The sequence below is a fragment of the Diospyros lotus genome, chromosome 11 (assembly GCF_014633365.1).
Source record: "Diospyros lotus cultivar Yz01 chromosome 11, ASM1463336v1, whole genome shotgun sequence".
Lineage (NCBI taxonomy): Eukaryota > Viridiplantae > Streptophyta > Magnoliopsida > Ericales > Ebenaceae > Diospyros > Diospyros lotus.
In genome coordinates this window covers 761,112-782,223 of record NC_068348.1, presented here as the reverse complement: position 1 = coordinate 782,223, position 21,112 = coordinate 761,112, and the positions used below count along the sequence as shown (strand labels likewise).

The 21,112-nt window shown below is 35.4% G+C and overlaps 2 protein-coding genes across 5 annotated transcripts; both read left to right on the top strand.

The window, feature by feature from the left end:
- Window positions 1–113: 113 nt before the first annotated feature.
- LOC127812602 (60S ribosomal protein L24-like) lies at window positions 114–2,593 on the top strand. The gene is made up of 5 exons (XM_052353039.1): window positions 114–230; window positions 1,442–1,517; window positions 1,756–1,857; window positions 1,964–2,112; window positions 2,197–2,593. The coding sequence occupies exons 1-5, from the start codon at window positions 220–222 to the stop codon at window positions 2,348–2,350; spliced, it is 492 nt and encodes a 163-aa protein (XP_052208999.1). The 5' UTR covers window positions 114–219; the 3' UTR covers window positions 2,351–2,593.
- A 3,261-nt stretch (window positions 2,594–5,854) lies between these two features.
- LOC127813571 (RHOMBOID-like protein 2) lies at window positions 5,855–17,314 on the top strand. 4 transcript variants are annotated; one of them, XM_052354597.1, is made up of 5 exons: window positions 5,855–6,594; window positions 8,848–9,011; window positions 10,055–10,218; window positions 16,489–16,739; window positions 17,167–17,314. In XM_052354597.1, the coding sequence occupies exons 1-5, from the start codon at window positions 6,299–6,301 to the stop codon at window positions 17,186–17,188; spliced, it is 897 nt and encodes a 298-aa protein (XP_052210557.1). In that variant the 5' UTR covers window positions 5,855–6,298; the 3' UTR covers window positions 17,189–17,314. The 4 variants fall into 4 exon arrangements, with proteins under 4 accessions (XP_052210557.1, XP_052210558.1, XP_052210555.1 ...); XM_052354595.1 differs by lacking the exons at window positions 16,489–16,739; window positions 17,167–17,314 and adding exons at window positions 12,406–12,656; window positions 13,040–13,486 and having other exon boundaries at window positions 5,873–6,594; XM_052354596.1 differs by lacking the exons at window positions 16,489–16,739; window positions 17,167–17,314 and adding exons at window positions 12,406–12,656; window positions 13,067–13,486 and having other exon boundaries at window positions 5,882–6,594.
- The last annotated feature ends 3,798 nt before the right edge of the window (window positions 17,315–21,112 follow it).

Here is a 21,112-nt window from a genome sequence, read left to right as displayed (position 1 = left end):
AAATAACATTTTTTTGTTAATTCTGGCCCGGCCCAAAAGCCCACTAGCCAGTGTTTTCAAATTTCGACCAGTCCAATGGACAACACATTATGGGCCGACAGATGCTTTTGCATTATTCTACTTCTAGGGTTATATTAGGTCGACTACGGCTTCCGCAAACTTGAACGTTGAAACTACAGAGGACCGCGACGCTGTCACCGTTCAGCAGAAGCAGCTGCCATGGTTCTCAAGTAACACTCTCTCTCTCTCTCTCTCTCTCTCATGCTGATACTGTTGTTCTAGATCTGTAATATGTGAATCCTCCGCGATGATTTAAATCGATAGGATGTGTCATTGGTGGAACTTTTGTCTGATTTGGTGCGTTTCTGCATTTGTAAATCTTGTGTTGCTTCATCGTTTCATAACCTGGATGTATCTGGTGCAATGTGGAACAGTTATGGTATTTTTTTAAAGGTAAAACACTTCGGTGTGTTTGAAATGAAAATGAGAGGAATACGTATGCAAATGTAATGGGTAACTAAATCAGGAAGTATTATGTATTCGTTGTTGTATCGTTTGCGGGCCTAAGAAGAACAGCCATAGTCAATTCCTTCGATTCTGAAATCCAAGTTCGGAAAGTAGTTCTATGGATGACGGATTTTCGTATGCATTGGAGTTGCTCATTCTAATATCACATTAGCAACAAAAAGTTCAGTAAATAATTAAAAACGACTTTTGATGGAAACCTGATTACCAATGGCTTTCTTTCTTTCGTTTTTGAGAAAAAGGATTAGCAAAATGCAATCGAGATTGGGTGGGGCAATAGTTGGTCCAATATAATTCACTTATCAAATTGATCAGTTGGCAATTTTTCACAAAGCTCCAGCAAATTCGTATCTGTTTACAAGTTTCCTAACATGATTTCCAGTTCTAATTTTCTGATAGTATGCTGAATGGAGGACTCTGATACTGTTTGTTACTTATATAACATTTCCCAAGGCATAGAAATTATTCCGAGACAATCCCTAATCCATGAATGTAATTCCTCCATCATCAATACATTCTCCTCATTTAGGCATCCATTTTAATGTCTTGGAATGCATGTTGGCTTTTAAGGATGGTTCAATAAGGTTCATCCCAAATAAATAAAAAGAAAGTACAGAGAGGGAGGGAGGGAGTGAGTGAGGGGGAGAGAGAGAGAGAGAGAGAAGGGGGGAACAGGCAGTAAGGCGTGTCACTGACTCACTGCACTGTGCTTCATACTTGATTTCTACTCAAAATTTTCCCAGCTTATTAATGGATACGGTACCTTATGGGTTTTTTCCCATTGTTTTGTGGTCTAGTATTGATTTCAGCTGCTTGCTAAACTAGTTCATTTTGAAGCAGCATCGGGTTTCATTATTGTTATTATTACTTCCAATTTGGTAGAAACAATATAGAATTACTGATCATGCATTGTCAGGACTGAGCTTTGCCGCTTCAGTGGTGCCAAGATATACCCAGGCAAGGGTATCAGATTTGTTCGTGCAGATTCGCAGGTGAGTTATGTTAGTGGCATTGGTTTTTACCCTATATCCTCCAATTTATTCTGTTTTTCATTCTGTCATATGTGATATTGTTAGTTGGTTCTTCTATATGTATGTTTTATTTTCTTGTTTTTTTGATTTCTTGGGGGAGGGAATGGGGGTGGGTAGGCCTACCAGTTACTTATCTCAGACTTCAAGTTCTCTCTTACAATTAGACATAGACTAAACAAGGTATCTGGTTCTACTGAAGGTGTTCCTCTTTTCCAACTCAAAATGCAAGAGGTACTTCCACAATCGACTAAAGCCATCAAAGCTTACCTGGACAGCAATGTACAGGAAGCAACACAAGAAGGTGATTGGTCTTTTCATTATCCCCTCCATTTTTCTCTTTTATATATTTGTAATACACAATTCACTGATCTGTTGTGAACTTGCAATCATCTCTGGCTTGGTTATAGGATATTGCTGCTGAAGCTGTGAAGAAGAGGCGCCGAACCACCAAGAAGCCTTACTCAAGGTCTATAGTTGGTGCCACACTGGAAGTTATTCAGAAAAGAAGAACTGAGAAGCCAGAAATCCGAGATGCTGCTCGGGAGGCTGCACTTCGGTATACCATCCCCTTTCCCCACACGTTAATTCTCTGATTTATGTGCTTATGTGAAATCATATATGACAACGTCTGATTTTTCAGAGAAATCAAGGAGAGGATTAAGAAAACCAAGGATGAAAGGAAGGCAAAGAAAGCAGAGGTAATGGCCAAGGCACAGAAGACAGGCAAGGGAAGCATTCCTAAAGGTGCTGCACCCAAGGGTCCAAAGCTTGGAGGTGGTGGGGGAAAACGATAAACCTCTTATATCTGTTCTCGTACTTTCATTCCTAGCAGTTCGCTTTGATAATGAGATATATCTCTGTTTCAGATTGTTTTGAGTGGATTAATTGGTCATTTTTGCGGAACTCTGTTTTGGTTATTTTTACCCCCTTGTTATGATAATGAACTGGGGGTTGAGCTGTTCCTGTAACTTAGAATCAAAGAGAGCACTTTCATTGACTTCCAGCCAGTTCTATGCATGCTACTGCTACTTTCATTATTTGAATTATGTGCTTGGTGAGGTTGCTATGGGCAAAGGCCACAATATCAATATGATGCATGCTGTTTCTAGGTTTCGTTTGGAATTAGCTTGTTTGATAACTTAGAGTTTTACAACTTAAACAGGATCTCATATAACAAATGAATTCTCCAGATGTGCTGCTGGAATAATATTGGCCTGTGTGTGATTCTGCTAGGCCGTGTTCATTACTATGCAACATGCCTCTTCATCCAGCCCTAACAAATAATTGGTCCAAACACTTTATCATTACCACTCAATATGCCTTCTTGGTAGTAGTTATGGTTCAAACTCAAAAGATTTCTTAATGAGTAAGAGCCCTTATGACCATGTTTAGAGAAGATTATTGCTGATCGCCCCACCTTTGAGTCGGTAAACTTAAGTTCTCATTTGATAAATGACTAAGAGCTCTTATAATCACGCTTAGAGAAGATTATTTCCTGATCCTCCTACCTTTGGGTCGATAAACTTAGTTCTCATTTAATAGTTGCACTTTTAAATGTACATTGAATAGATAAATTACACGTGTCAAATAATTTTGGATTAGAAATTAATGTTATGCATGGGATGGACCCACCCAACCATCTAAATTGACAAGTGTAGGGCTGAAGTTCAAGTTAGGGAATCAGACTGACAGGTGTAAATGTTGATGAGAAAGCTTTGCCCTAATCAGATTTGATGAGAAAGCTTTGCCTTGCCTTGCCTTTGTCTTGTCCCCCAGCGTGAAGTTCATCCAAAATTCCAAATCATGGCATCTCGTCAAGCAACCTCTTTTGCTTCCATTTGTCTTTGGCCTTTACCATACGCCTTGCAAACCGTGTGGACCCTTTATTCCACTTCAATATATAAGCCCAAATTCTCAAGTGTTTGTCTCTCTTCATTAAAATAACTAAATAAATAAATGGTTTCATCTCAACTTTTTTTTTTTAAATAATACCAACATAATATAATAATGATATCTATATATATATTTTTACTAGAGGCCTGCAATTGGTCTGAATCGGGATAGGAAATAATTTAATTTGGACATTGAAGACATGATTGAATATCTAGTAGACTAGGTCGATATGGTTTGATTCGATCTAAATTGATTCATCAAATTAATTTTATTCTTGTTTGACATAAATTTAAATATATACATACATGCACATTAATATAAATTTTTAGTTTGACAAAATAATTTATCTTCAAATATATATATATATATATATATAAAGTAAAATATTAATAGTTTAATTTTTTTATTTTTCAAACCAAAGGCCGGATCAAGATGATTCGGATGGATCAGTGTTTTTGATAGTGTCGAAAGATGATTAACAATGCATAATATCATTAATAACAAGTGAATAATATTCTTAACCAAAATGACGATATATATATATATATATATATAAAGGTGGATCTAGGAAGGGGTTGGACTATACTTCACCTCGTGCCAACCTCAACTCAAATTCATATAAATTATTATTTTTTTTAGTTTTTGAATTTTTAGTTTCTATTCCTTTTAATTAACTCATATTTCTCAAACTTCATGTAACATCCTATATCGAGTGATAGAAAAGATCATAAAAACTTAATTTAATGGGTCTACGTAAACTTTTCAAAGGGTCACCTATCATTGAGCTTTTTTAGTTCAAGCACGCTTAATTCAAGAGTTTTTTACTTACATTCAACGTAAAATGTATCTAAGTAGTGTTATTTCCTTTCTTATTTATGTTTGATATATACTATTATTCTCTGAACTATTGGAATGCTACACCTCAGTTTAAATATGTTATTCCAAACTAAATCCATAATCTGCCTGAAATCAATTTTTTTTGAATTGATTAAGTACCTAAACCCATCAGATCCTCCTCATTCTCTATCTCTTATTTCACCTTCACATATATTGTTTCTGACTTTTTTAACTTCTGCACTGTGAATTCTTAAATCAGCCCTTATATATATGTCTTGTCTTCGATAGAGTTCTCATACAACAGAACTGCTTACACCAAGAGACACCCAAATCCATATAAGCCTTGTCATTAGGGTACGTGTTTGTATGCAAGAACTGGAGGTCCCTTTCGTGTGGCAGGTCACATAGCCATGTGTCATGAAAGAGAATAAGTTTTCTCATCTGGGCGGCGCTAAAGCCAAAAGCAAGACTTTTGCCGGAATTAGCTGCCACTTATGGCAATATTCTTCTTCAAAATGTTCACATTAAAGAATACCAGTCTTGCTAGAATTAGCTGCCATTTATGGCAATATTATTCTTCAAAATGTTCTCGTTAAAGAATACCAATGTCGACGTTCAAAATTAGCTAATCGTGATTTGTAAGTTCATAGTGAATAAATAAGCCAAAAATACAAAGAGAAATAATAAAATAAAACGTGTAATAAATATGAGAGAGAAGAAGAGGAAGCACATAAAGAGATTATTACGTGGTTCAGACATAATGATGTTTACTCCACGATTGTTCTCTAGACATTCCGACAAAGTAACAGTATATAATTATTTTTCTTGTTGTTCTTTTGGCCCTTATTTATGGTCAAGGGTCTTTGCAATTGCATAAGATATAAAAATATAAATATGATATGGGGATAAATTATTCTTATCATTTGTATAAAACTGAAAGTGGGTTCCTCATTACAAGGGATCTGACTTGTCTCAGATAAAGTAAATGGGTCCCTGCCTTCGATTATTCAACAACAATGTTGTTATGCGAGCTAAATAGTTTGATCGGTGAGCTGAACTGTTGGTCAGCATGCTAGAGGGATCGTTGAGAGTTATCCACAACCAGAAATCGGGTTTCAACGATGCTGAGCTTACTCTTACGAGATTGGGTTGGGCCTACTAGATTTTAGGTGATTGGACCGACCTACTAGACTGAGTTTAGCCCACTTAACTCTTTCTGGGCAATATTCATAATAATCAATGAATCTCAAAATATAAAAATAAATATTATTCATAAAAATTTTAATAAAAAATTTAAAAAATCTCTGTAGTCTTTTATATATAAACAAGTTCTTATTTTAGAAAAGATATATATCTAATATTAATATAAATAATATTTTTATATTTTTAATATTTAATTTAAATATCGACATATTTACACGAAAAGTTTGATGTACTTTTAATTGTTCTTTTTCACATATTCTTAAGCAAATTGACAATGAGTTGACCATGGGATTTAAGGTTTAGGCAACAGCTTAGAGGGCATAGTAGTAGCTGGCACCAACGGTCTCCACCGCTATGTTTTTTGAACTAAGAATCAAGCAAAAAGGGGAATAAAAAGGGGAATTTACTTAGGAGGAGGAAAGGGAAAGGGGGAAGGAAGTAGAAGAGACGCAGAAGGAAGCAAATAGCTGTCTTTGTTATTGCAGGTGATAGTGTCCCTCTGGCAGGGCCACCTAACACAGAATAGACAGCCAACTGAAACCCAACTCTCAAAACTCAACTCAATCTGTCTGACTTTGGGCGGTTGATTCATTCTCCATTTCTTAAATCTCTGTTCCTTCTTGGATCCCACCCAATCCAACCCAACCCAGTTTCATCATCCAATCCCTTCAAAGGCACTTCTCAATTTCCCTTGCTACACACAACAAACAAACTAGGTTTTCTTTGTGGGTATATATATATATATATATATAGATTATCGGATTCATTCAGTTTCAGGCTTCAATTCAATCAGAGAGGTAGAGGGTGCAATGGCGAATCAAGATCTAGAGAGCAGGGAAGCCAATAAGAGAAGAGGCGGCGCGGCCTATACGTCGACCCATTACTCTCCCTCTTACTTCGCGGAGTCCACAGAGACTATGTGGACTTCGTGGTTGGTTCCGATGATTGTGGTGGCGAATGTGGGAATGTTCGTTGTGATTATGTTCGTCAACAATTGCCCCAAGAACAATATAGGTTTCGACGGCGGATGCGTCGCCAAGTTTCTTGGCAGGCTCTCCTTCCAGCCTCTCAAGGAGAACCCTCTATTTGGCCCCTCTTCTTCCACGTAATTTTCCTTCCCTGCCCTTTAATTGTTGTTTCTTGCTTTGTTTTTGGTGGGATTGAGTTGAGACTTCTTGTCAATTTCAGTTTTACCGTGTGGATTTTCTATGTTTGTGTGGAAATTTCTAGGTTTGGTTTTGTTAGATTTGATCCATTACCATTAATGTTTGATGCCTTCCTATATTTGGTTGTTTTCAAGAACGATCATTTCTCCAATTTGATATTAGCTTGTTGGTTGATTTGGTTCAGGGCTTGAGTCAGTGATTGGGCGTTCCTAGCAGGAGTAGGCGTGTGGATTAATGAAAATTTACGGGGTTTTAGGATTTGATTTAAATTGTTTTGGTGGGAACTTTTTGTTCCGAATCAATGTCTTTGAGTCATTGATTGAGGGAGTTCCCAAGGAATTAGCATCTGGGTTTTTGAAACTTCATGCTTTTAAGGTAAAAAATAGCAAAAATTTAGAAATTTATTGGAGTAAATTTGCTGCTAATATTGTTATTTATTTATTTTACATGGTCATATTTTCTTGTTTTGCCAACCTTACATGGTGGGATTAAGGCTTGATATTGTTGTCCCAATCTTCTGCTTCACTTAATCAAACACTCTACCCTCAAGATAACCGGATTTACCCCACACATGAAAGAAATAGAAAAACAGAATATGAAAGCAGCAAATTAGAAGAACACACACACAAGAAGACACGAGATTTATCCTGGTTCAGTTTCCTTTAGGAAACCTACATCCAGATTGCCTTTGGCCTCTTCTCCACTATCTTGAATCTTTAAAAAAACGATTACATGTAGTGAACCAAACTCTCTCTCACAACCCTATACCCAGGCTATACAGAGATTACAAAGCTCTCAATTGCTTTCCTCTACACAGCACATACTCGCACAAAATTCCCAAGATAGAATCAAAAAACCATGAGAACTAAAGGCCTCCAACCCCTTATTTATAGAACATAAGGGCGGAGAAAACAAGACTTAATGAACTAACAGCTTTGGCTGTTTGTTATAACTAACCAACTAACAGAACAACTAATGAAACACCGAATACATCCCTCAGTTTTGGCTGTTTGTTATAACTAACCAACCAATAGAACAACTAAATGAAACACTAACAGAACAACTAATGAAACACCGAATACATCCCTCAGTTTTGGCTGTTTGTTATAACTAACCAACTAATAGAACAACTAAATGAAACACTGAATACATCCCTGACATTAACTGTTCATCCAAGACAATCAACTAATCTAATACAAATGATTTAACAGATATGTTGTTGTTGGTCATATTTCCTCCTTTTCCTTGAAGTTCATTCACTGTGATCTTCCAAGTATTGACTGACTGTTTGAGGTCACTGGACCTTTATTTCCATCATATTTTCCTTCTTGTCCAATACCCTTTCTTTTAAATTCTGGAACTGCTGTGAATTTAAATTTCTCATAGATGAGTACCATCATGTTTTGTTTGGTAAAAATGATACTGGATAAGCTTTAGAAGCACTGAACTTGGTTGGACACGCTATCTTGTGGCTTCTTCTTGTAAACATTATTGATGCTCAGGCAGCCTGGATGGAATAAGGAAAAGTTGGAAGTAACAATTGCATGAGGAATAAAAGTGGTTTTATGGAATGTGATATTTTAATCAGACACAAGCTTGGTAGCTTTCTTGTTGCATATTCTGAATTAGCAAATGGATTTTCCTTTTTTTCCTTATATCACTAGGAGAATGTAATGCAGTTGTAGAAGTGTCATTAAGTTCATGTTTCTTGCTGGGAATACTTTGCAGCTTTTGTAACATCCTTAATCTTTATAAATTTTTCTCTTATTTTTTGATTTTATTTTTTTAAATTTTTTGAAGAATTTCAGAGTCAAATTATGAAATCTATTGTTTCATCTACCACTGTGGAAAATGTGTCATTAGCACAACTTCAATAGAAACATAAGGGAGGTCATGGGCTCAAGTTATGGAAACTGCCTCTTTGCAAAAAAGTAAGGGGAAGGCTATGTATAAATATGACCCTAGCAATGTGGGGATGCCCGTTGTCTTTGTAGAAATGTTTCTATGTCTGCTGCCTGCTGGTGATTAGTAATGTGTATATCTCTACTGGATTTAATGGTTTTTGCACGTATAGCTTTCACTTTTATGCCATCCCCAGCTTGAGCACATTTATTGCTCTTTTCACTCTAAACCATATAAAGAAATCAAACTTTAATCGTAGCTTAAATTTACAACTTTCCCTATTTTTGCAGACTAGAAAAATTGGGAGCTTTAGAGTGGAATAAGGTAGTCCATGGTCATCAGGGGTGGAGACTCATCTCTTGCATTTGGTTGCATGCGGGTGTTATTCATCTGCTAGCAAACATGTTGAGCTTGGTGTTTATCGGGATCCGCCTTGAACAGCAATTTGGGTTTGGTATGTTCACATTCATTCAGCTGCTAGAGTTCTTCTTTGTCTTTAATTCAAATAAGTAATCAAATAAAAGTTTACTATATGGAACTTGTTGAAGAGGTGAGATGTGGAAGCCTGGGTTGGTTTCCTTGATTTGGATGCCCCGCGTTATTGAAATCTTTACTGAGCTTTGAAATGGGTCCCTCTCTGTATTTTGTAACAGTGATGGTCCTTAGCTTCATGCATGAGGCCATGTGGATATGAACAAGTGAAACCACCAATAATTTCATTTCTGTTTTTACAATTTCTCAGTGAGTACTCTTTTCAGTGGCTTCCCCAGTTGGATGCATTTGTGGTGCCTTTTATCTCATGGGCTTGAGGATAGGAGGCGCACCACAAAGCTAGAGAGAGACACTCTTAGAGAAAGATCTCTCTAGGATTCTTATATTAGAACTCCCAACTCATTCCAAGATATGTGGCACAAATGGGACTTACCTATATATAGACCTCTGACTGACCTCACAACTGATGGTGGAGATTGACTCTATCCATGGCTACGATTTGATTCTTGAACATTCCTCATAAATGAACCTTGCAGCTACTAAAAAAGAACATTTTGGAATATAAGAGATAATAGAGCATCCTAGGACTGCTAGAACCATCCCAAGTCCTCTAGGAAACCCTAGAGCACTCTGGGCCTTTCATAACCTGGAAGGCACTAGAACATTCCAGAGATCTAGGACCTTCCAAAGCCATCCAAACAAGTCTAGGTCTTTCCACAACCTTTTGGAAAGAAAGGTCTAGTATACTACATAAGGGACTAGAGACTTCCTGAACCTTCTAGGAAACCTCCAGGCCTTTGCTTCTTTGTGTTGTGTGCATGCAAAGCTGGCAGGGTGTTACATTTGGCTCCTACTTTGTATCTGGTATGTAGCATAACTAGCTTCAGTATGCAGTTCTTGTCCCTTTGATTTTTGCTAACAATTTTACTTTTTGTAATTTCCTTGCATTCCTATAATCATTATCTTCTTCTCCTTTTATATATATTAGTTTTTGGTATGTGGCAGTGCGAGTTGGGGCACTCTACCTGTTATCCGGATTTGGTGGGAGCATTCTTTCTTCCCTTTTCATCCAACGCAATATTTCTGTTGGTGCTTCTGGTGCTCTGTTTGGACTTCTGGGAGCAATGCTATCTGAACTACTGACTAATTGGACAATTTATACCAATAAGGTATGTTTTATTTATGCTTTATTTTTCTTAAGTACTAGATCCCCCCTCGCCCCCTCTCCAAGACAAGAGAAGGGTGATATTGCCTTCATAATAGTTTCCAGTTTGGCATATAGATTAGATCTCTTGACATGCAAGGAATATGGTCTCTACTGAGCAAGTACCTTGTCTATGTTGGACACATGTTCAACACTGATCAATTGGAAAACACTGTTTGGCCATGTTGGATTGCGGCCAAGACTTTTGTATCATTTATTAATTTTTTTATAATTGGCCACGCTTTGGACAGTTAGGGGAAACTTTTTTTTTTTTTTTGGGGGGGGGGGGGTGGTGTCATTTTCCACACACGAAACACATTACAATTTTGAAGAAACCATCTTGAATGGAGAAAAGAACTCTTGCTATTTTAATTATAAGGTAAGTGAATTTATAAATTAAAAATAAAATAAATCATTCTTGTTTCATCTATAGTGTTTAATGTACAGTAAAAAATCAATGACTGCACCTTGGTTTTGGAGTGTGAGACTATCTACATTGGGGGTAATGTTTCGCCAAAGAGAGAGGTCAAATTAACCTGAACTAAAATAATAAAGAGAAGATTATATATTTTGTTTTAACTGACAGTATGGTTCCTGATAGAGCAAAACTGAGAAAAAAGGGTAATATATATTATATATATATATGAGTAATGTCTTATTCGTGCAGACAATGCATATACATAGAAATGAATATTTTGTTGTCATGCACCTTGTCCCTTGTTTGTTCTCCTTCTTTTCTTGAAACTTGATGTAGACCTCTTTACGAATTGAAAACTCATTAAGGTCTGAAGATCCTTACCACGGACGATTCATAAGATTAAACACTTGCATTATGTGAAATCTTCTATTTTTCTGCTTACCCATGACTAGTGGGTCTGAAGATCCTTGAAGGTAATTGTATGGTATATGTGGAGGCAGATATGGAATGTCTGTTCAGTGGGGGAAAAATTTAAGTAGAATCATGCATAAAATTATTTTCATATTAATAACTAAAGTAAAATTTAAATTGGAAAGTTAAGTATTTGATTATAAAATGCAATTTTGAATTTAAATTTAAAAAAAAAAAGCAATAATAACTGTAAAATTACTCAAATCTTGGAACTTAGAATATTCGTAAGGAAAGAAAATGAAAATGATCTCAAACCATTAAAGAATGAAGTAATAATTATACAAAGTAAGAAATATAATAATTCATATTCTTTTATTGTAATGTTTTATCAAATTAGTGGTGAATATAATGAATTAATAAATTCTAAATCAAATATGTTTTGTTGGAACGAGTGTCTTGAGTGCTACCTATTATCCGTTGAAAATAAACTTAGTTCCTCTCTGGAAAAGGAAAAAGAGAATAAAGAAAAGGAAAATGTTGAGAAGGGCAAGTGCATGTACTAGATCTTTTGTGGTTCTGCCCATGGGTATATATATGTCCATCCTTTGCACAAATTACCCAGTTTTATGCTTCAATTTTTAATGCTAGGTGGGTTGAAGAAACTTGCGTTTGCTGGTAAAGAAAATTTTTGAAACTCTCAGATGAAGGTAGATAGAAATCTCCTTTTCCAAATAATTTCAAACTCATACCTAGAAAACTTATAGCATATGATGTTAGAATATTATACAGTATGTTAAATGTTTTCAATGCGTTCTGATTTATATATAACTTCTGGAGGCATACCCGAAAATTCTAATATTATGGGTAAGGAGGCTTGTTGTCTACTGTTTTGACAAAATGCTTACAGAGTTGAGTCAAATTAACCTAGTTTCTGCAAGGCTCTGTGAGGATTGGGAGAGGGTCTTTTTTGTACGCAACTTTACTCCTGCTATGCAAATAGGCTATTTGACCATTTCCGGAACTTGAATTGATGACCTTTTAGTCACAAAGGAATAACCTTATCATTGTTAGCAAGGTTCACATTCACGCTCCGTTAATATATTTGTATGGGAAAAAATGAGAAGTTCAACAACCTACAATAATTTTCTTTTTTGCTTCCTCATTCCCATTATTTCCTGATGAAATAATCTTAAAATTGGTGGTTATTGCATATTATAGTTCAAGAAGTTCAAATAGTTCTTAAAATATTCTGTTTGTACTGTGAATACAAAGAAATTCAGTGGGTTTATCACATTTACGATCTTATCTTCTCTTCTTTTGTAGGCTGCTGCTTTAGTTACCCTTTTGATTATCATTGCCGTCAACTTGGCACTTGGGATTCTTCCTCATGTTGACAACTTTGCACACATTGGAGGATTCTTGACAGGTTTTCTCCTTGGTTTTGTATTGTTACTGCGCCCCCAGTTTGGTTGGCTGGAACGCCGACATCTTCCAGCTGATGCCCGAGCCAAATCCAAGTATACCATCTACCAATATGCATTCTGGGCGGTTGCTGTTGCTTTGCTGATTCTTGGGTAAGCATTATTGAGCAAAATCCTATTTATTGTCCTCTGGAGTTAAATTTTTTGGCTTTCAGTAAGCGAAAATTTCGATCTGGTTGTAGAATTTCATTGCATAGAGTCGTTCCGTACAAGAGATGGTGGTAGTAGAAAATATTGGTTTCTCATGAAGCATACAGAATAAGGCCAGTCCACATTAAATAAATAAAAAAAATCATTTTTGCTGGCTTATAATAATGATAGTTGAATTTTCTCTTTCCTCCATACATCCTCTACCTTTATTAATGTCTTCTCCATTCTGCTTATTCACTGTTGTTGAAGTTGTAAAAGGCCCTTAGATTGTTGTAATGTTGTGTTGCCTTATTTTATAGCATTGGGTAACCCTTGTTTTTGCACAGTTCTAAATCCTATCCGTTCTTCTTCAGATTTGCATTGGGACTAGTGATGCTGTTTGAAGGGAAGAACGGAAATGAACATTGCAGCTGGTGCCATTACCTCAGTTGTGTGCCAACCTCAAGATGGAAATGCAACAACTAATCTGAAGAATCTCAGCAGTTTTCTCTCCCATTTTTTCTGTTCATCTCCATCATCCCCCTTCTCTTCTGTCCTCTTCTTTTTTCTTTCTTTTTTTAATGTTGGGATTATGGGTATTATTTGTTTATTTCATTTGTATAATTCTGCTTGTGTACATTCATCCTATGAACCATGTTCTCTCTCTCTCTCTCTCTCACTCTCTCTCTCTCTCTTGTGTTGGAAGTCTCAGAACTTTTCCATTATGTATACTAATGACAGTTACAGTCGGTGGATTTTTTCCTTTAAAATAGATAAGCTGATTCTTTCCCCCCCCCTGATTTTCTATTGCTGCATTTCACTATTAGCTGAAACGACACATTGCCATCTCTAAATTCTGTAACTTGGTCTAGTCTGTTATTGGCATCTCTCCGCAATACCTAGTTAGTTATGAAACCTGTTCTTATCCTTGTTTCTTCTGCATTTTTTTAATCGATTGATCCTCTTGTGCTTGATTCAGTAGATTGTGTCATTTTTTAGCAGTATTTATAACATCCTAACCAAGATGTTATAGCCAACTCACCAAATATGCACCTAAGAGGAGTAGCTTAAAAATAGAAAGAATGGGAGAGATAACTAATGAGATTTTTTAGATAAATATATTTGTACTCGGCATTTTAGCCTGAATATTTGTTGTCGTCACCAAGATACGAATATCTACACACATTTAAGAGTCAATACGTAGGAATATTAATTTCAGATTTAGATAATTTTTTTATTTTTAAAATCTAATTTTCTAAGGTTAAAAATTAAGTATTAGATTGCATATGTATTATCAATTTTGTAGATAAAATTGGACCTTTATTGAGATCACCTTGCATGATGACTAAAAAAATAATCAATTATTATTCATACAGGCTGATCTCAATATGAAGGTTCAATGTTATCTACAAGATTGATAGTTTACAACAATTATATAGAATAATCAGTTAGTTTTCATGCAAAGTGATCTCAATGTGAAGGTTCAATGTTATCTATAAGATCGATAGACTACATTCATAATCTAATACCTAATTTTTAACTCTCCAAAATTAATTATTTTTCAAAAAAAAAACTAACATTTGAATCTAAAATTTCCATTACTACTTATTGACTCTTGAGAATTGAGAGTGCGGATATCCATATCTTGGTGGCGACGAGCGATATTCGTAATCTAACAGAAGTATCAAGTACACGTATACTTGTATGAAAATTCCCATTAATTATCTCTCTCATTTTTTCTATTTTTAAGCTTCTCCTCTAAGTGCATATTTGGTGAGGTGGCTATCTACAACATCTTTGCTAGAATGTTGTAAATACTGCTCAAAAAAGACAAAATCTACTGAATCAAGCACAAGAGGATCAATTGATTAGAAAAATGCAAACGAAACAGGAAGGATAAAAACAGGTTTCATAACTAGGTCTTGCAGAGAGATGTCTATAACAGACTAGACCAATTTATCGAATTTAGAGATGGCAATGTGTCATTCAGCTAATAGTGAGATGCAGCAATGAATGTACACAAGCAGAATTATACAAATGAAATAAACAAATAATACCCATAATCCCAACATTAGATAAAGAAAGAAAAAAAGAAGAAGAAGACAGAAGAGAAGGGGAATGGTGAAGATGGAGATGAACAGAAAGAATGGGAGATAAAACTGCTGAGATTCTTCAGATTAGTTGTTACATTTCCATCTTGAGGTTGGCACACAACTGAGGTAATGGCACCACCTACAATGTTCATTTCCATTCTTCCCTTCAAACAGCATCACCAGTCCCACTGCAAATCTGCAGAAGAACGGATAGGATTTACAACTGTGCAAAAACAAGGGTTAACCAATGCTATAAAACAAGGCAACACAACATTGCAACAGTCCAAGGGCCTTTTACAACATCAACAACAGTGAATAAGCAGAATGGAGAAGACATTAATAAAGGTAAAGGATGTATGGATAAAAATCTGGGAAAAGAGAAGGTTCAGCTTTCATTATTAGAAGCAAGGAAAAGTGATTTTTTAATTTTTTTATTTAGTATGGGACTGGCCTTATTCTGTATGCTTCATGAGAAACCAATCCTTTCAACTACCATCATCCATCCCTTGTACAGAACGACTCTATGCACTGAAATTCTAAAACCCGATTGAAATTTTTGCTTACTGAGAGCCAAAATTTTAATCCAGAGGACAGTAAATAGGATTTTGTTCAATAATGCTTACCCGAGAATCAGCAAAACAACAGTAACCACCCAGAATGCATATTGGTGGATGGTATACTTGGATTTCGCCCAAGCATCAGCTCGAAGGTGGCGACGATCCATCTCTTAACAACCAAGTTAAAGAAAAATTATTTCCTACTTCAAGAATCCCATGTTATATTGTTATATTCAATCAATGGGAACTTCAAAGAATTGCTTCATTGACAGCAAAACATACACCTCTTACAGTTACAGGACTAAAGGGATTTGTATTCAAGCAAAGGGCTGTCAAGGCTTGAGAGTTGAGACCCAGAAGCAAAAGAACAAAGAAGAAAAGAGCAGTCCAATTCTATCAGTAGATATCATAACCTGTAACTGCCAAAAGGAAAGAATTAGAAGGAATCTTCCCTAATGGTTGAACCAAGATCATCCGATCCTAAGTTGGGCTCGGCCATTGCGACAATTCCTTGATGAAAAAGAATGTGGAAAGTAATGGTTACGTATATGGAGGCAAACAAACCTTCTTAATCCAATAACCAACGCCCAACGAATGGTTTTCGCTGTTTCTTTCATCTTATTCTCGAATTTCTTTGTATTCAAAGAATTCATATAGAGTAATTCAAGAACTGTTTGAAAAGTTAGAAATCACAAGAAGAAGAGTCGCTGAGGAAGATTCTTCTTTGATATAGTGCTCAAATATACAAACTTTTTAGATCGCTATCTTGACCATTATATATATATATATATATTATAAACTTTACTCCTGCTATGCAAATAGGCTATTTGACCATTTCTGGAACTTGAATTGATGACATTTTAGTCAAAGAGGAATAAACTTATCATTGTTAGCAAGGTTCACATTCACGCTCCATTTATATATTTCTATGGGAAAAAATGAGAAGTTCAACAACTTACAATAATTTTATTTTTTGCTTCCTAATTCCCATTATTTCCTGATGGAATAATCTTAAAATTGGTGGTTATTGCATATTATCGTTCAAGAAGTTCAAATAGTTCTTAAAATATTCTGTTTGTACTGTGAATACAAAGAAATTCAGTGGGTTTTATCACATTTACGATCTTATCTTCTCTTCTTTTGTAGGCTGCTGCTTTAGTTATCCTTGAGATCATCATTGCCGTCAGCTTGGCACTCGGGATTCTTCTTCATGTTGACAACTTTGCACACACTGGAGGATTCTTGACCGGTTTTCTCCTTGGTTTTGTATTGTTACTGCGCCCCCAGTTTGGTTGGCTGGAACGCCGACATCTTCCAGCTGATGCCCTAGCCAAATCCAAGTATACCATCTACCAATATGCATTCTGGGTGGTTGCTGTTGCTTTGTTGATTCTCGAGTAAGCATTATTGAGCAAAATCCTATTTATTGTCCTCTGGAGTTAAAATTTTTGGCTTTCAGTAAGCGAAAATTTTGATCTGGTTATAGAATTTCATTGCATAGAGTCGTTCTGTACAAGAGATGGTGGTAGTAGAAAATATTGGTTTCTCATGAAGCATACAGAATAAGGCCAGTCCATATTAAATAAAAAAAAAGTCATTTTTCCTGGCTTATAATAATGAAAGTTGAATTTTGTCTTTCCCCAGATGTTCATCCATACATCCTTTACCTTTATTAATGTCTTCTCCATTCTGCTTATTCACTGTTGTTGATGTTGTAAAAGGCCCTTAGATTGTTGTAATGTTGTGTTGCCTTGTTTTATAGCATTGGGTAGCCCTTGTTTTTGCACAGTTGTAAATCCTATCCGTTCTTCTGCAAATTTGCAGTGGGACTGGTGATGCTGTTTGAAGGGAAGAACGGAAATGAACATTGTAGCTGGTGACATTACCTCAGTTGTGTGCCAACCTCAAGTTGGAAATGCAACAACTAATCTGAAGAATCTCAGCAGTTTTCTCTCCCATTCTTTCTGTTCTTCTCCATCATCCCCATTCCCCTTCTCTTCTGTCTTCTTTTTTCTTTCTTCTTTTAATGTTGGGATTATGGGTATTATTTGTTTATTTCATTTGTATAATTCTGCTTGTGTACATTCATCCTATGAACCATGTTTTCTCTCTCTCTCTCTCGTGTTGGAAGTCTGGGAACTTTCCAATTATGTATACTAATGACAGTTACAGTCGGTGGATTTTTTTCTTTTAAATAGATAAACTGATTCTTTTTTTCTCCCCTGATTTTCTATTGCTGCATTTCACTATTAGCTGAATGACACATTGCCATATCTAAATTCTGTAACTTGGTCTAGTCTGTTATCGGCATCTCTCCGCAAGACCTAGTTAGTTATGAAACCTGTTCCTATCCTTGTTTCTTCTGCATTTTTCTAATCAATTGATCCTCTTGTGCTTGATTCAGTAGATTTTGTGTCTTTTTTGAGCAGTATTTATGAAAAACATAGCCAACTCAATAAATATGCGTTTAAAGGAGAAGCTTAAAATTAGAAAGAATAAAAGAGAGAACTGATGAGATTTTTCAAATAAATATATTTGCACTTGATCCTTTAGCCAGATTATGAATATTTGTCGCCGCCACCAAAATACGAATATCTACACATTTAAGAGTCAATAGGTAGTAATAGTAATTTTAGATTGAGATGTTATAAATAACATAGACTCTTTTTTTTTTTTGAAAAAAGTCTAATTTTTGTGAAAAAGTCTACAAGATCAATGATTTACAACAATTATACAAAATAATCAGCTAGTATTCATGCAAGGTGATTTCAATATGAAGGTCCAATATTATCTATAAAATCGATGACTACATCCACAGTCTAATACCTAATTCTTAACCCCTCCAAAAATTAATTATTTAAAAAAAAAAAACTAACATCTGAATCTGAAATTACCATTATTATTTATTGACACATGAGAGTTGAGATTACGGATATTCGTATCTTGGTGGCAATGAGAGATTTCCGTAATCTGATAGAAGTGTGAGTATAAATATACTTATATGAAAAATCCCATTAGCTCTCTCTCTCGTTCTTTCTATTTTTAAGCTACTGCTCTTTAAGTGCATATTTTTGGTGAGTTGGCTATCTATAACATCTTGGTTAGGTTGTTATAAATACTGCTAAAAAAAGGCACAAAATCAAATGAATGAAGCACAAGAGGATCAATTGATTAGAAAAATGCAAAAGAAACAAGAAGATAAAAACATGTTTCATAACTTGGTCTTGCAGAGAGATGCCTATAACAGACTAGACCAATTTATCGAATTTAGAGATGTCAATGTGTCATTGAGCTAATAGTGAGATGCAACAATGAATGTACACAAGCGGAATTATACAAATGAAATAAACAAATAATACCCATAATCCCAACATTAAAAGAAGAAAGAAAAAAGAAGACAGAAGAGAAGGGGAATGGGGATGATGGAGAAGAACAGAAAGAATGGGAGAGAAAACTGCTGAGATTCTTCAGATTAGTTGTTACATTTCCATCTTGAGGTTGGCACACAACTGAGGTAATGGCACCACCTACAATGTTCATTTCCGTTCTTCCCTTCAAACAGCATCACCAGTCCCACTGCAAATCTGCAGAAGAACGGATAGGATTTAGAACTGTGCAAAAACAAGGGTTACCCAATGCTTTAAAACAAGGCAACACAACATTGCAACAATCCAAGGGCCTTTTACAACATCAACAACAGTGAATAAGCAGAATGGAGAAGACATTAATAAAGGTAAAGGATGTATGGATAAAAATCTGGGGAAAGCGAAGGTTCAGCTTTCATTATTAGAAGCAAGGAAAAGTGATTTTCTTATTTATTTATTTGGTATGGGACTGGCCTTATTCTGTATGCTTCATGAGAAACCAATCCTTTCAACTACCATCATCCATCCCTTGTACAGAACGACTCTATGCACTGAAGTTCTAAAACCCGAATGAAATTTTTGCTTACTGAGAGCAAAAACTTTAATCCAGAGGACAGTAAATAGGATTTTGTTCAATAATGCTGACCCGAGAATCAGCAAAACAACAGCAACCACCCAGAATGCATATTGGTGGATGGTATACTTGGATTTCGCCCAAGCATCAGCTCGAAGGTGGCGAAGATCCATCTCTTAACAACCAAGTTAAAGAGAGCATTTCCTACTTCAAGAATCCCATGTTATGTTATATTCAATCAATGGGAACTTCAAAGAATTGCTTTCTTGACAGGAACACAGACACCTCTTACAGTTACGGGACAAAACGGATTTGTATTCAAGCAAAGGGCTGAGACCCAGAATCAAAAGAACAAAGAAGAAAAGAGCAGTCCAATTCTATCAGTAGATATCCCAACCTGCAACTGCCAAAAGGAAGGAATTATAAGGAATATTCCCTAATGGTTGAACTCGGCCATTGCGACAATTCCTTGATGAAAAAGAATGTGGAAAGTAATGGGTACGTATATGGAGGCAAACAATCCTTCTTAATCCAGTAACCAACGCCGAACGAATGGTTTTCACTGTTTCTTTCATCTCCCCCCCCCCCCGCCCCCAACCCATTCTTGCCCCATAGAGGGGATGCTGAACTCAACCCGATCTGATAACACTAAGACGCATCGAATTTCTTTGTATTCAAAGAATTGATAGAGTAATTCAAGAACTGTTTGAAAAGATCACAAGAAGAATTCATAGAGTAATTTCTTTGTATCACAAGAAGAAGAGTCGCTGAGGAAGATTCTTCTTTGATATAGTGCTCAAATATATAAACTTTTTAGATCGCTATCTTGACCATTATATATACATATATATATATTATCATGGGACAGAAACAAAGAAGATAAAAGATCGAAAATGTGATAATGTTAAGACCCATTAAATTTCTTTGTATTCAAAGAATCGATAGAATCATTTAAGAACTATTCGAATAGTTAGAAAACACAGTACTCAAATGGAAGTCTTTCATTTCACGATCTTAACCATTATATGTTATTAAGGGAACAAGAAGAAACAAAGAAGATGAAGATCGAAAATATAAGAACACTATAAGATCTATCGAATTTCTTCGTATTCAAAGAATCGATGGAATAATATGAAAACTACTTGAAGAGTTAAAGAACATGGAAAGAATTATAGAAGAGAATTCTTTGTATGTTGTGGCGAGACAAAATATAAAAGCACAAGAGTTGGGATCCCCTCTATATAAATACTCAAATGGGGGTAGTCTTGAAATTTTGAATAATAATAATCTATTGAAATAACTTCCACAGATAACTCAATCCCTGGTTAGATATATCTTAATTATAAGTCTATCCACTTAGCAAGTCCCTACCCTTAAATATTATTCTTTAAAACCATTTCAATTTATTCAAGAATAAATTTAAATTCAATTTTAAAATAATTTAAATTCACCCACAAAGTTAGTCCATAAAAACTTGCAGCTAGTGAAACGCAAACGGTCCGTTTGATTATTAAACTGATTAAAACTCATTGATTAATTAAACTGAATTGACCGATTAACTCAAAAAATGAATTAATCGATAATCGAAAAAATTGAACTCAAATCAAATTGAATCAATTAAATTAAAGAAACACAACAAAATTCGAAGAAAACCGAAATAACTAATAGAAAACATGCAAAACTGAAGAAAATGACGTAACATCATTTTAAAATTCGTCCAGTTCAATTAATTTGGTTCTTCCAATAAAAAAACTTAATTGAAAACCAAAAATTGAACTTTTCGAGAAAAATTTATTGAACTGAACCGATGTAAGAAAAAATTCAAATCAAA